Source organism: Erythrolamprus reginae, chromosome Z, assembly GCF_031021105.1.
Source record: "Erythrolamprus reginae isolate rEryReg1 chromosome Z, rEryReg1.hap1, whole genome shotgun sequence".
Classification (NCBI taxonomy): domain Eukaryota; kingdom Metazoa; phylum Chordata; class Lepidosauria; order Squamata; family Dipsadidae; genus Erythrolamprus; species Erythrolamprus reginae.
In genome coordinates this window covers 80771784-80788381 of record NC_091963.1, presented here as the reverse complement: position 1 = coordinate 80788381, position 16598 = coordinate 80771784, and the positions used below count along the sequence as shown (strand labels likewise).

Sequence of the window (16598 nt, the reverse complement as noted above, 5' to 3'; positions counted from 1 at the left end):
GGGCCAATCAAGAATTTACAAAAAAATTAATAGAATCTGAGATACTGCCCAATACATGGGCAGACCATAATCCCATTTGGATTAAATGGAGGGAGCAAGAGAGAAATACCAAAAAATGATGGACATTAAATCAATGTACAATTAAAGAAAAGAAATATATATCAATGATGGAGAAATAATTACAATTTTTTTTCAAAATAAATGATAATGATGAAACAACCAAAGCTAACCTATGGGACACCATTATATTAGAGGCCTATCTATATCCTACTTATCAGCAAGTAATAAAAAAAGTGGAGTAAGATACAAGCCCTAAATCAAAAAGTAAAAGAATTACATAAAAATCAATCGGATAAAAAAAATTAGAAGAATTAAATTTGACAAAACATAAAATTGCTCTTCAAAACCAAGAGGAATTGGCACAAAAATTAAAGGGCCAAAAACAAAAAACCTTTGAATGTGCTAATAAACCGCGAAGGTGGCTAGCTTGGAAATTAGCAAACCAAAAATCAGAAAGATATATTGAAGCATTGGTTGATCTTACAGGAGAAAGGCAAACAAATGAAATATTAAAAAAAGGAATAGTGGAACAATTTTATTCTAGTTTATATAATCAGGAAGAGGTGAAGGAAGGGGAAATTATCGATTATTTAGAACAAATTAATCTACCAACAATCTCTGAAGAAGATAGGGGAAGACTAAATGCAAATATTACAATAACAGAATTAAGATCAATTATGGGTAGACATAAAAATAATAAATCTCCGGGGCCAGATGGAATCCCATTTGAATTATATAAGGCTTTACAAGATATTTTAGAATCAACTATGTTAGACCTATTTAATGATATAATGAAGGGAGGAAAGTTGCCAGAATCCTGGAAGCACACATATATAAGTTTAATATCTAAAAATGAAGTAGATAAACACGCCGATGATATGGTTTTTATTTTTGAGAATCCATTAGAAAGTGGTAAATTTCTATTAGAAGATATTGAAGACTTAACGGAACTGTTGCCAGATTAAAAATAAATAAAAATAAAACCAAGATAATAACTAAGAATATGACTCAAACAGGATTTGGAATTAGAAGACAAATTAGGCATTAATATTGTAAAAAAGGTGAAATATTTAGGAATAACACTCTCTGCCAAATGTAGCTCAATATTTAAGGACAACTATGAGAATCTCTTACAAATAACTAAGATAAATTTGGACAAATGGTCAAAACTTCAACTATCCCTCTTAGGCAAAATTGCAGTAATTAAAATGAACGTATTGCCTAAAGTCCTTTTTCTTTTTCAAACGGTCCCCATAAGGCTACCCAAAAACCTCTTTGAGAAACTTAAAAAAGTAACACATCAATTTATATGGAGCAAGAAAAAAGCGAGAATTAAATATAAAAATTTACAAGATCACAAGATTAGAGGGGGATGGGAGTCCCAGATTGGAAACTATTATATAGCAGCCTCACTGTGTTGGGTGAAAGATTTGATAACTCTCAGGGCGAAGAGAATAATAGCAATAAAGGGCTTCAATCTTGAATTTGGATGGCACTCTTTTCTATTCGGGAGCAAAAATAAATCCTATACCTATTTTAAACAGCATGTCATAAGGAAAAGTTTAATAGAATCCTGGTCAACAATTCAAAAATCCCATTACTTTCAAATTCCAAGATGGATGTCATCTAATGAAGCAATTATATGCCCTAACATAATGAATATGAATAAAGTAATAACATATGATCAAATAGTTGATGAGAATAACCTTTTAATCTCTAAACGAGATTTGCAACAAAAAGGGATTAATGTAGACTGGATTCAATACTATCAGATCAAATCAAGATACAATGAAGACAGAAATAGATGGGGATTTCAAAAAATAGGAATATCGGATAAAATTCTATTTGGACCAGATGAAAAGTTGATTTCCAAAATATATAAGTACCTATTACACCAAGAACTAGCGGAAGAAGAAGTAAAGGGCCCCATGATAGCATGGGGCCAAAACTTTGGTTACGCTATAAACCTGCAGGAGTGGGAGAAACTATGGACATCTAACTATAAAATAATGTTATCAGTTCCTTATAGAGAAAATATATATAAAATGTTCTATAGGTGGCATTTGCCACCTGCGCATTTAGCTAAGATGTACCCTAGATTCTCCCCGAAATGCTGGAAATGCAAAGTGAAAGCAGGCACATATTATCACATGTGGTGAACGTGTCCATTAGTAAAGAAATTCTGGAAGAAAATTAAAGATATGATTGAACAAATTATAGGGGAAAAAATACCATTGAAACCAGAACTCTTCCTTCTTGGAATAATTAGGCATAAAACTACAAAAATAATAGACATTTGATCTTACATATAACGACTACAGCAAGAATTATATATGCCCAACACTGGAAACAGGAGACCATTCCGACACTGTTTAATAACAAAGATATATGAGGTAGTAGAGATGACCAAGCTCACCCAAGAACTACAGGACAAAGATACCAAGGAATTTCACAATACCTGGGATGTCTGGATAACAAAAAATAAAATAAAATAAAAATAAATAATAATAATAATAACGCAAATTATACAAATACCTAAAACTGTTATCGTAAATACATATTCAAATTATAATGGGGGAGGGAAAAAAAGGGAGAGAAAAAAAACAAACTGTTGTTAAAATAAATTATTGTTGTTTCAAGGCACCATTATACCATGGGAAAAATATAGAGGAAATGAAAGTAATCGCATAGAAATGGACATTAATAAATTAAGGAGATCTATATGTATTAATAAATAAGGAAAAAATTGTTATAAATGAATAAGCGGCAAAAACCAATTATCCTGTAATTCAGCAGGTACAATTACTAAGTTCTGATACCAAAAACACCCTATGTATAAAGCATAATGCTTTATTTTGTCTTGAGTGTATATATGCATGTTTTTTTTTCCTTTTGTAACTTCCTTTCTGTAAATGCTATTTTGTTTTCTTTTAATGTAAATAATTAATAAAGACATTTCTTAAAAAAAGAATTCATCCATGTGTAATTATGTCGAGAAATTTAATAAATTTGTTGCTTGACTTTTTAAAAAAAAATCCAATTTATAAACAGCTAATGTACATAATAATCAACCAAATGTAATATATTGAGACTATAACTCCCAATATTCCTGGACAGCAGTGTTTTGAATTATTCCAAATTTTGTTAAATTGTTTTCCCACACGTCTAGAAGACCTTGAATAGGAAAAACAACAGCCCCAAATCCTGCTTTTATGATTTTATTACTATTTACTGTAACTCTTCCATCTTAATTACCCCAACATTATTTTAATATATTTCACTGATCATAGCTAATCAGTTGTTTTTCTCTATCCCCCAAATTTCATGGCCATTGATTGAAAGTTTGATTTTGAATTTTCTGAGGCTGCATTTGTCAGGTTTATGTACTGCATGAACAGAGCTGGGACTCCCTTCAGGCCAAATTTATTTATTTATTTATTTATTTATTTATTTATTTATTTATTTATTTATTTATTTATTTATTTATTTATTTATTTATTTATTTATTTATTTGTATGTTGTCCCTCTCCGTAGACTCGGGGCGGCTCACAGCATACAATGAAACAATTCATAACAAATCTAATAAATTTAAAAAACTTTTTAAAAAACCCATTATTAAAACAGACATACACACAAACATACCATACATAAGTTGTATAGGCCTGGAGGGGTGTGCCTCAATTCCCCCATGCCTGACGGCAGAGGTGGGTTTTAAGGAGTTTACGAAAGGCAAAGAGGGTGGGGGCAGTTCTAACCTCCGGAGGGAACTGGTTCCAGAGAGTCGGGGCCACCACAGAGAAGGCTCTTCCCCTGGGACCCGCCAGACGACATTGTTTAGTCGACAGGACCCAGAGAAGGCCAACTCTGTGGTACCTAATCGGTCGCTGGGATTCGTGCGGTAGAAGGCGGTCGCGGAGATATTCTGGTCTGATGCCATGAAGAGCTTTATAGGTCAAAACCAACACTTTGAATTGTGACCGGAAATTCATCGGCAACCAATGCAGACTGCAGAGTGTTGGTGTGACATGGGCATACCTTGGGAAGCCCATGATTGCTCTCGCAGCTGCATTCTGCACTTTCTGAAGTTTCCGAAAACTTTTCAAAGATAGCCCCATGTAGAGAGCATTACAGTAGTCGAATCTCGAGGTGATGAGGGCATGAGTGACTGTGAGCAGTGAGTCCCGATCCAGATAGGGCCGCAACTGGTGCACCAGGCGAACCTGGGCAAATGTCCCCCTTGCCACAGCTGAAAGATTTTTCTCTAATGTGAACTGTGGGTCGAGGAGGACACCCAAGTTGCGTACCCTCTCTGGGGGGGTCAATAATCCCCCCCAGGGTTATGGATGGACAGATGGAATTGTCCTTGGGAGGCAGAACCCACAGCCACTCCGTCTTATCCGGGTTGAGTTTGAGTCTGTTGACACCCATCCAGACCCCAACAGCCTCCAGACACTGGCACATCACTTCCACTGCTTCGTTGACTGGACATGGGGTGGAGATGTACAACTGGGTATCATCTGCATACTGATGATACCTCACCCCATGTCTCTGGATGATCTCACCCAGTGGTTTCATGTAGATATTGAATAGCGGGGGGAGAGGACCGACCCATGAGGTACCCCACAAGGGAGTAACCTTGAGATCGACCTCTGACCCCCCACTAACACCAAATGCGACCGACCGGAGAGGTAGGAGGAGAACCACTGAAGAACACTCCCACTCCCAACCCCTCCAGCTGGCGCAGAAGGATACCATGGTCAATGGTATTGAAAGCTGCTGAGAGGTCAAGAAGCACCAGGACAGAGGATAAACCCCTGTCCCGGGCCCATCGAATTGGAAATTCCCCAATGGGCAGTTGGAAGTGTTTTTCCACTCATCCCCTTCCTTTATTCTGATGTGGTAATAATCTTCTCTTAAATCCAGGTTGGCGAATATTTTCCCCTTGGCTAGATGATTGAGTAAATCCTTCATAAGGCGGAGGGGATAAGTGTTTGGCATGCACAAAGCATTTACATTTTAAAAGTCAGCCACTAGGTGGCTCCCTCCATCCTTTTTTTTCTTTAAAGAGAACCGTGGCTGCTATTTTGGAATTAGCAGGCTGAATAAATCCACTTTTCAGATTGATATCTATGTACTTTCCCAGCTCTTCCAATTCCTTTGGTGACATTGCGTACATTCTAGGCTTTAGGAGAATTATCCGTGGTTCAAATTCTACTGCACAGTCTGTTGGTCTGTGAGGTGGCAGTTTATTGCAATCTTCCTCACTGAAAACTCTTTCCAAGTCTCTGTATTCAAGGGCTACTTTTTGGAGATCTGGGAGCGTTCCTTCCTTCATCATAGCCGCTGCTAAGGGGCCATCTGTTTCCTCCTGGGGAAGGGGGCTCCTCCTGCCAGGCTCTGGAGGAGGGGTATGGCCAATGTGGAGGGCAAGTTGGCAATATCTATATTCCCACCTAATGGTGGGCGTCCATTTGTCCAACCAGGCCAGACCCAATATGACTGCTTCTGACGGGGGTCACTATGAACCTCAGAAATTCATGGTGACAGCCTATTCACAACTCCACTAACTCTGTCAGGAGTGTAACTGGAACTCCACCTATGAGTGAGCCATCCACTTGTTGAAATCAGATGGAGTTGGCTAAAAGTCTGGTTTGGATTTTTAATTTCTTTACTATTGTTTTGCTGATAAGGCATCTTGAGCACCCTGTATCAGAGCCTATGTTTCTTCCTCCTCCCCCATGGTCATTACTTTAATCTTTGCTTTAATCAGGAATGGGTGGATGGGCTCACTCACCATTGGGTCATCTAATCCACCTCCTCATTCCAGTCGGGGCTGGGTCCTGAATTTCTAGGCCCTTTTCTAATTGTGAAACTAATCAATCCGGTCACTGTGCAACTTGCATTGCCTAGAATCCTATGGAGGATCCACCCTGTATTCCACTGCAACCTGCTAAAGCCGATGATCGGGTCCAACATTAGGTGGGATTGCGCATGTGTCAAAGTTTTTTCTAGACACCCTGCCTCAAGCTCCGAGGTGATTTATTATGTAAAGGGAAATTTCTCTCTCAAAATACTATAAATCCTTCTTGAAGAAAAACAGAGGGGTAGAGAATCCACAGACCTTCAAAGAGAATCTAAAGATTTATGGTTTTAAGCAAAGATGGAGATTCTTTCATTATAACGAAGTGAGTACAATAAATTTTAAAATGGCGGAAGGTGGTGAGTCAAGCCTCGGGAAGATTTAATTAAAGTTGGATAAACTTTTAGAAATTGTTTCAGGATTTGTGCAGAGATTTATTACAGTGGAGTCAGCACTGGGAAATCTTGCTTCAGATGTAAAATTAGTTTTAAAAAGAGGCTGACGTAGCTACCAAAAAAAATTCAGATGGTTGAAAAACAAGCTAAGGATCAGGAAGAAATTATTAAACAAATGAATTACAGAATTGCTAATCTGGAGGATCGTCAAAGGAGAAGAAATTTATGTCTGCATGGGTTTAGACTTTGCTTCAGGCTCAAATTTAAATGAAGCAATAACTGGTTGGATTAATAAGCAAGGTGCCCAAGTTGGTTCTGATGATATTATACGTGTCCATTGGGCTGCCCCATGTAGAAATAGGGAGAGACATTGTTATGGCTTTGGCCAGTGAGAAAAAAGCAGAGGTCGTCTACAAGTTTTTGAAAAGTTGTGCCAGCCTTAAACAAGATGGGAACGAGATAAGAGTTCTGAGAAATCTCTCTTGGGAAACTTTGATAGCGAGAGCTGCCTTACGCCCAATTTCAAGCCATTTATATCAAAGTGGAAAAAGGTTTACTTGGGGGTACAGGGCACATTCATTGGAAGAGGGAAAGGCATTATTGGATCAACTGGGGATCGGGTTTGAAGAAGGCGAAGAAGGCGAAGCACAAGGAGCAATGGGTGAGACAAAAGAAGCAGAAGGAGAAGATCTTTTCAGCGGTCGTAGTACTCCAGATGAGGAGGAAAGACAAAGAGAGGAGAAGCTGAAGGAGTTAACCGGACAGGTGGAGGCCATCAGAAGGGAGCAGAGGAAAACAAGAGCGCAGCATGAGAAGAAAGCGAAAACGTGACTTTGTGCCCCCCCCCCCCCCTTTTCGGAGATGTTTTTGGAATGTAGTGTATCTGTTATTCTGGTTGGAGGGAGAAGGGAAAATGGTAAAGGAAGTTTAAAAAAAGAAGAAGGAATTATCTAAATGAAGAAGGGAGGGTGGGAGGGGAATTTTTCTCTTTAATTACATTTAAAAGTGGTTGAAAGTGGAGCTCACTAGTGTGGGAACGCAATCAAGAGAATGTGCCTCATGACACATAAATATTTGGGAATTTGGTTATTGAGAAATCCAGCGAAAATTGAGGAAGTGAATTATAGATTAATATGGAGGAAAATGCTGAAACAGATGAGGAGCTTGAAAGAGAAATAGCTAAGGAGAATCTCTAAAATAAGAGCTTTGAAAAAGATGATAGTTCCCAAAATGATGTACCTATTTCAGGTGTTGTCAGGGGGGCTATCAGCATTTAATTTTATTGGATTGAAGAAGATAAGAGACCAAGAATAAGGAAAAAGTAGTTAATTGTGAATGAAAAAGAGGGGGGATGAGTTCCTTGTTTGGAGCTGTATAGGGAAGCATTTCAAATGGAAAGGTTAATGGAGTTGCAATTATGTGAAAATAAATGGGTGAAATTGGAAAAACAGATAAACGGGATGAAGAATAGAGAATTAATTTTTATAAAGTGGAATAGGAGCGACTTAGGTAAATTAATAGGTCCCATGAAAGGGACTATGGAAATTTGGAAAAAATGGCAGGGAAAAATAGGAGTATATAAATATAAACTGTCATCGCTTTATGTAATAAATAGAGATAATTAAACAAATTTAAATAGGGTTATAGGAGAGCTGAAGGGAAGAGGGATAACTAAGATAGAACAGTTATATGAGAAGGATGGGAGGCCAAGTAGAAACTGTATAGAATGGTGGTTAGGTAAGGGAAGATGGCTACAAATAAATGCAATATGTAAATATCTCAATGAAAGGGCGAATAAAGAAGCAATATCAAGAGAGGAGACAGTGTTAGAGAAAATAATAAGAGAAAAAAGTGAGGGTATAAAGGCGCAAGCAACCAATATATATAAGATGCGATCCAAGGACTGACTAAATGGTGGCAAAATAAGATACAAGTAGAGGTACAAGAGATGGCAAATATAGTAGAAAATATAAGGAAAATTAAGAATACAAAAATTAGGGAAATGAGAAGGAAAATATTACATAAGTGGTATTATACTCCCGTCCAACTCGCACACTTTCAGCAGAATGTCAGGGGTATTTGTTGGCACGGGTGTCAAGATAAAGGAGTGTTTATGCATATGTTTTGGGAATGTATTTATTTATTTATTTATTTATTTATTATTTGGATTTGTATGCCACCCCTCTCCGAAGACTCGGGGCGGCTCACAACAAGTGTAAAACAAATCATAAATAATTCAATTAATAAAATATTTAAAGATTTAAAAAAAACCCATACACTAACAGACACACACACAGGCATACCATGTATAAATTAAATGTGCCCAGGGGGAGATGTTTAGTTCCCCCATGCCTGACGGCAAAGGTGGGTTTTGAGGAGTTTACGGAAGGCAGGAAGAGTAGGGGCAGTTCTGATCTCCGGGGGGAGTTGGTTCCAGAGAGTCGGTGCCGCCACAGAGAAGGCTCTCCCCCTGGGGCCCGCCAACCGACATTGTTTAGTTGACGAATGCCCGATAGTGCAGGAATTTTGGCAAAAAATGCAAGAGGACATTAATAGAATGTTAATTACACAATGGACAGTTACTAAGGAAATGGCAGTATTAGTTAAAAGTAATGTGATGGGAGAATTTAGAGAAATAAAACAAGCAGCGATAGAAAGCACTCAGGCGGTAATAGTTTTGGGTTGGAAGGATGTGACAAAATGGACAATGCAAAATTGGTATAGGTACATGGTGGACCATATTCAATTTGAAATTATGGACAAAAGGATAAATTTGGATAATGAAACTGACTTGAGACAACTGATGGGACGGTGGGACAAGGTAAGACAATATGACGGGTAGAATCCGAGACCAACCTACAAGGAATAAATTGGAATCACTCTATAGCTCTTGGGTTAAAATGGTTTATATAAGAAACACCCCCGATTTGGTGGTGGGGTATGTGTGTGGGCACTTTTCACTATACACTGTTTTATGTTGTGTGTATATTAAAATTGTTAAAAATCAATAAAAATATATATTTTTTAAAGGGTCCAACATTAGGCCATGTACATCATCTCCCCTTCCCCCTGTAGTAATACAGAGGGAAACCTACAATGAAGTGAAAAAGATTTTAGATTCCCATATTTTATGGGGTAAATTACATTACTTGATTCATTGGAAGGGGTAGGTTTCCCACTGTATTACCTGGGTTAAAAGTCGGGAGATCAAGGCTGATAGGTTAATTAAACAGTTCCATGAAAATTACATGACCAAGCCTATGTGTACCCATGGGTGTGTGTAGAAGGGTTTAAAAGTACCAACTCGTATGTGTTTTGTTTTATTCTATTGGAAATTAGTATCGGAAGTTAGTATCCTATTTGTTTTATTCTATTGGAAGTTAGTATTGGAGAAACAAATCGGATTCCAGTCCAATTCTCTCACATAAGGTTTGATTTATTATCAGAGGCATGTTGTTCATGCTATTGCCATTCTGATACTAACTTCCTTCCAGTACCCCACCCAGTTTAAGGTTCATCCCACACCCACAAGTTCATCACGAGAACCAGTCCAACTGCAGAGATTCCACCAACTTCCTCTTTCTTCAGTTGATGCAGAACAAAAGATGACCTTGGACTCTAAGAAAGGAATTTCTTATGGCTAGTAACTTCCCTTTCATTCAACATCCCCTCCCAATTCCTCTAATATTGTACTACTGTGGCATGGCTTTCGGCGTGACAAGTAGGTTGAGGTCCACTTTGGTGAATGTTTTACTGAAGTCCAGATATACTAAGTATACTGCATTTCACTGGTCTATTGATTTGGTCACAGTGTTGAAGAATGAAATTAGATTGGTTTGGCAAGATTTGTTCCTGACAAACCTGTGTTGGCTATTGGTTATTATCTTGTTTGTTTTTAAGTGGTGGCAGATCTGCTTCTTGATTATTTTTTCCTAGTATTTTCCCAGGTATGGATGTTAAGCCAGTTGGTCTGTTGTTACCTGGGTCTGGGGGGTTTTGCCTTTTTTTGTAGATGGAGATCATGTCAGCTCGTTTCCAATCTTCTGGTAGTTCTCCTGCGATCCAGGATTTTTGGAAGATGTGGTACAGTGGCTCTGGGATGACATCTGCTAATTCCTTTAGGGCTCTGGGGTGTAGTCCATCTAGACCTGGTGATTTGTACTCATTAAGTTCCGACAGGTGGTCTCTTACTGTGTTTTTGTTTATGTTGAGTTTTATTTCAGTTCTCTTTTTTGCAGCTGTGTTACTGGTTTGTTGGTTTGCAGTTTCTTTTTACATGAAGATAGATGCAAAGAATATGTTGAGTAGTTCTGCTTTATCTCTGTTGTCTTTTACTTCTTTGCTGTCTTCTCTTTTTAGTGGACTGACTGTTTTCTTGATTTTTTTCCTTGTTTATGTGTTGGTAGAAACTTTTTTTTTGTTGTGTTTGACCTTTGTTGCAAGATTTTGTATGTATTGGGCCTTTGCTGTCCTGATTTTTTTTCTTGGCAGATTCTGGCTGACAGTATCTGTAATTTTAAAAATCTCAAACATGTTTATAATAGACATTAATCCTATGGTTTTTAAAATGGGGTACTGATAAATCCTAGTTTGAATTTTCAATGGGAACATATAGTGGAAAAAAGTGGTAAGGTAAAGTGTTAAGGTAGAAAGAGTACATTACTTTATTGCTGGATTCCTAGATTGAATATTTAAAGCAAATGTTCATAATCAATCTTTTCAACTATGAGTAAACCCAAATTTCTCAATTTCAGATTTATTCACAACTTAATTCCTAAATTTTACATTTTCCTGGTTCCAGTTGTTTCTATGCCTGAGCAACCAGTACGATCAAGATTACTCAATAGATTGCAAAAATAATTTCACTGCCTCAGTTCAAGGTGTAGCATTCTTTGTACCTATGTTTACTTACTGATATAGTTGCTATGAAACCCATAGGAAGCTACCATTTTCAACTAGTGGGAACTACAGTGGTACCTCAAGATACGAACCCCTCGTCTTACGAACAACTCGTGATACGAACCCGGGGTTCAGAAAAATTTTGCCTCTTCTTATGAACTTTTTCCGAGTTATGAACCGGCGTTCGGAGACTGCTGGGAAGCCGCGCGGCTGTTTTAAAAGGTGACAGCCGGGCGGCGGGGCTTCCCAGAAGCCTCCCGAACGCCGGTTCGTAACTCGAACAAAGTTCGTAAGAAGAGGCAAAATTTTTCTGAACACCGGGTTCGGTTCGGGAGGTTGCTGGGAAGCCCCCCAGCCCGGCTGTCACCTTTTAAAACGGCCGCGCCGCTTCCCAGCTGTCTCCCGAAGCCGAACGCGGAAGTTCGGCTTTAGCGTTTGGCTTCAGGAGACAGCTGGGAAGTGGCGCGGCCGTTTTAAAAGGTCGCAGCCGGCCTGGGGGGCTTCCCAGCACCCCCCCCGAACCCGGGTTCGGGGTTCGGGGGGTGCTGGGAAGCCCCCCAGGCCAGCTGCGACCTTTTAAAACGGCCGCGCCGCTTCCCAGCTGTCTCCTGAAGCCGAACGCCAAAGCCGAACTTCCGCGTTCGGCATTGGAGACAGCTGGGAAGCCGCACGGCTGTTTTAAAAGGTCGCAGCCAGCCTGGGGGGCTTCCCAGCACCCCCCCGAACCCCGAACCCGGGTTCGGGGGGGTGCTGGAAAGCCCCCCAGGCTGGCTGTCACCTTTTAAAACAGCCGTGCGGCTTCCCAGCAGTCGCCGAAAGCCGAACGCCAAAGCCGAACGCCAAAGCCGAACTTCCGCGTTCGGCGTTGGAGACAGCTGGGAAGCCGCGCGGCTGTTTTAAAAGGTCGCAGCTGGCCTGGGGGGCTTCCCAGCACCCCCCGAACCTGGGTTCGGGGGGGTGCTGGAAAGCCCCCCAGGCCGGCTGTCACCTTTTAAAACAGCCGCGTGGCTTCCCAGCAGTCGCCGAAAGCCGTTTTTTTTGCGGGGGTTTTTTTGGTTGCACGGATTAATTGACTTTACATTGTTTCCTATGGGAAACAATGTTTCGTCTTACGAACCTTTCGGCTTACGAACCTCCTCCTTGCACCAATTAAGTTCGTATCATGAGGTATTACTGTATAACTATTTAAAATTTAAATTTAAATAAAATATGCCTTAAAGGGACAAAAATTTTAAGCATTCAATTTTATTATGAAAAACATCCAAAGGAAGAAGTTTATAATTCAGTGCTATTTATATTGTATGGATAAAGTCTAGTTCTGTATTTTGCCCCACCTTTCATAGATTATCATAACATACAGGTTACCCAGCTATACTAGTTGAAGAATGTTAAAGAAGAAGATTGATTTATTTTGTATTCAAATCTCATTTAATTTGTACTGCAGATATTGGAATGTTTAACTGTTTTCGAGCATTATGTTAGAAGATCTTACTTAATGATGATTTTTAGCAATGTCACTGAAAGAATCCATGTATGAAGATGAAAGCTTTGAATCCAGTTGTAACACTGAATGTAAACCCAGAAGTTATGAGAACTTTGATTTCTTGGAAGAAGGTATTTTTCCTTGTCTATTGTTTTCATAAGAATGTATAAAAATCTGTTGTGTGGTAGTAACACACTACGGAAAGATTGGGGTTAAGGCTTTAATGCTTTTGCATAGTAATTTTGAATAACATTTTCAGGTTTCTTTATTTCGTATTTATTTTTAAAAGTTCATTCTGTCAGTGAAATGCTGTTTTCTTCTCTTGCAACACAGGATTAATGTCATATATACTGTATGTTTAGTGTTAATAGAAAAAATCTCAAAAAGGACCAAACCAGCTGCCATATTTTTTATAGTTTCTTGAGATGTTACCAGTTTGGCCTGGCTTGGGTGTACCGGTAGCAGCAGCCAACAGTGGTTTGGAGAATAGAAATAAGGGGTTATAGAAACATAACAGAAGATTATTTTTCCCTTAAGATGATGCAAAATGAAATAGAACTTATATGCAAAATGAGATAGAACTTATATTCTTAGAATACACAATGATATTAGTCATCATTTTGTTTTTGTTGCTTGCCAGCAAGATATAAGAAAAATATGACACACTCAATAATATTCCCATAGCAATGTTGTTGTTGTTGTTGTTTTTGTTGTTGTTGTTATTATTATTATGTCAATACAACACAGCAAACGAGATCACTATGCTGGATTTCGTATTTCATCACCAGTTGGGCACTTCCCAAGCACGTAGGACTGCGTGATGTAGTGCCGAATTATGTTTGCCGATCCCAGTAAAGTGGCCTTTTGCAATTGACAGATGGAGATTTTGTCAATTCCGATGGTTTTCAAATGTCCACTGAGATCCTTGGCACTGTGCCCAGTGTGCCAAGTACCACTGGGATCATTTTCACTGACTTATGCCAGAGTCGTTGCAGCTCGATTTTCAAAGCTTCGTATTTCACTAATTTCTCTAGCTGCTTCTCCTCAATTCTGCTGTCCCCTGGGATTGCGATGTCGATAATCCATACTTTCTTTTTCTCCACAATCAGGATGTCTGGTATGTTAAGCTTCAGAATTTGGTCAGTCTGAAGTCAGAAGTCCCACAGTAGTTTTGCTTGCTCATTTTCGACCACTTTTTTTGGGCTTATGATCCCACCAGTTCTTTGCCACTGGTAAATGGTAGTTCCGGCACAAGTTCCAGTGGATCATCTGTCCCACAGCATCATGTCTATGCTTGTAGTCAGTCTGTGCGATCTTTTTGCAGCAGCTGAGTATGTTATTGATTGTTTCATCTGTTTCTTTACAGAGTCTGCACTTTGGATCGTCTGTTGATTTTTCAATTCTGGCTTTGACAGCATTTGTTCTAATGGCCTGTTTTTGTGCCGCCAGTATTAGTCCTTCTGTCTCCTTTTTCAGTATTCCACTTGTAAGCCATGACCACTTTGCCTTCAATCTTCTCCAAGAACTGGCCATGCCATGCTTTGTTCTGCCAACTTTCCATACGACATTGAGTTACAGTTTTTCTGTACTGCCTCTTAGTTTGTTTCACCTTGAGAAGCTTCCTATTGTTGACCTCCATCAACGCTGACTCTTTGCTCTCCTTCACATAGTCAGCTAATGCATGCTTCTCTTCTTCCACTGTCTGCTTCACTTGCAAAAGTCCTCTGCCGCCTATTTCCCTTGGCAAATGCAGCCTGTCAACGTCACTGCGGGGGTGTAGTGCATGATGGATCGTCATTAATTTTCTGGTTTTCCTGTCCAGGTTGTCCAGCTCTGCTTGAGTCCAGTTCATTATGCCAGCTGTGTATCTAATGACAGGTATGGCTCAAGTATTTATAGCCTTGATAGTGTTGCCACCATTCAGTTTGCTCTTCAAAATTTTTCTGGTCCTCTGGATGTACTCTTTGTTGATCACAGTTTTCACATGGCCATGCTTGATATTATCCAGTTGCAAGATGCCCAAGTATCTGTAGGCTTCTGGCTGGTGGCACTTGATGGTTTGACCATTTGGCATTTCAATGCCCTCACTTTCAGTGATTTCCCCCTTTTTCAATGCCACTGTGACACATTTATCCAAGCCAAACTCCATGCCGATGTCATTGCTGAAGATTCGCATAGTGTTGGTTAATGACTGTATCTCAGTTTCTGATTTTCCATATAACTTCAGGTCATTCATATACAGCAGGTGTGAAATTTTTGGTGAATTCCTAGCAGTTTGGTAGCCTAAGTTTGTTTTCTGTAGGATGAGTGATAGCGGGATTATAGCAATGATGAAGAGCAATGGGAACAAAGAGTCCCCCTGGAAGATGCCCCGTCTGATCTTGATCAGTCCATAGCTTTCATTCCCAACAAAAAGCTCAGTCTTCCAATATTTCATTGCCTTTTTATGAATTTCCTGATGTTTTCATTGACTCCAATGACTTCCAGGCATTTTATGATCCAGCTGTGTGGCAATGAGTCAAAGGCTTTTTTGTAGTCAATCCAGGTCATGTATAGTTTTGTTTTCCTGTTCTTACAGTTCTCCAAAATCATTTTATCAATTAGGAGCTGGTCTTTCGTACCGCTACTTCGTCTTTTATTGCCCTTTTGCTCCACTGGCATGATGTCATTTTCTTCTAGGTAGTCCTGAATTCTGTCAGCTCTGATACCTGTCAGCAGTTTGAGCATGGTCAGTAAACATGTTATTGGCCTGTGGTTTCCTGTTATGGCTTCTTTCGCTGCGCCTTTCTGCATTAAATATGTTCTGCCAGTTGTAAGCCATTTACTGATATTTCCTCTCTGCAGCATTTTGTTGAACAATCTGGCCATTTTTGCATCCAGGCTGGTCAGGTATTTCAGCCAAAAACCATACACCTGATCAGTGCCAGGGGATGTCTAGTTCTTTACCCTCTTCACTCTTTCTGTAATCATTTCAGGTGTTATCTCCAGCTACTGCATATTGCTCCCTGAGAATTCTTTCTCAAACTCCTTTATCCACCCAGCAGTCCTGTTATAGTCCTTTTTGACCTCCCAGAGATCTTTCCAGAACCTTGTTGTTATTTTCACCTCTGGCTTTTGAATTTTCTTATCTGTTTGCTGATGCAGGTTCTGGTCGAACTGCCTCTGGTTGGATTGAAATGCTTGATTCTGCCTGTACTGGGTGATCCTAGCTTCATATCGCTCAATTTTCCTGGCTGTTGCTGTTATCTGCTGCTTTACAATTTCCAGAGCTTCCTCGATCTTTCTTGTACTAAGCCAGTATTTTTTGTCAGATAGTCTTTGATCTTCTGATTGTTCAATTTCTGCTCCTTAATGTTCTTCAAGTTACTTGCATCTGATCTCAAGCTTTTGATTTTCAGTTCTAGTCGGATTTTCCATTTTGGTTTTCCAGTTGGTTTTCCGATTGGTTTCTGTTGCAGTAACCTTAGTTCTTCAGTTACTATCACAGCTGTACTGTAGGCAAGCTGATTCAATTCTTCAATTGAAGTTACATTAACAGTTGCAAGTGCAGAGTTAATATCTTCCATCAGTGGGACAAGTCGTTTCTTGCTTATGTTTTTTAAGGCTGGCAGTCTCTTTGCATTGGACCCCGCATGAGCAAGTATTTGGTCCTTAAGTTCTTGCTGCCTTTGAGTCATAGTGTCATGTCTCATCTGCAGCTTCTTGCTGTCTTTCCAAGTTTTCATCAGGTTCCAGTTGTGCAGTGACTCCAGATCTTATTGGATCTTCTACTGGTGCCAGATCAGATTTTGTTGTTTCTATTTTGCAAATTTTCTGTATTTCTTCATTTGGTTCCTGATTATGAGTCGTCGCTGATCGGCCAGTCAAAGTTCCATTATTTTTGAGTCTGCATATTCTTGTT

The 16598-nt window shown here is 39.4% G+C and overlaps 1 protein-coding gene across 11 annotated transcripts in view; it reads left to right on the top strand.

Moving 5' to 3' along the window:
• The window catches only part of TRAK1 (trafficking kinesin protein 1), a 709911-nt gene that overhangs the window by 382401 nt on the left and 310912 nt on the right, over positions 1–16598 (top strand). Inside the window, exon 1 of one of the 11 annotated variants that reach the window (XM_070727396.1) lies at positions 12586–12828. The exons of 9 other annotated variants lie outside the window; for them this stretch is intronic. In XM_070727396.1, coding sequence (XP_070583497.1) covers positions 12726–12828 — 103 coding nt within the window. In that variant the 5' untranslated portion in view covers positions 12586–12725. Of the gene's footprint in view, positions 1–12585; positions 12829–16598 lie in introns of those variants that run through there. One more of the 11 variants, XM_070727390.1, reaches the window with a different exon arrangement.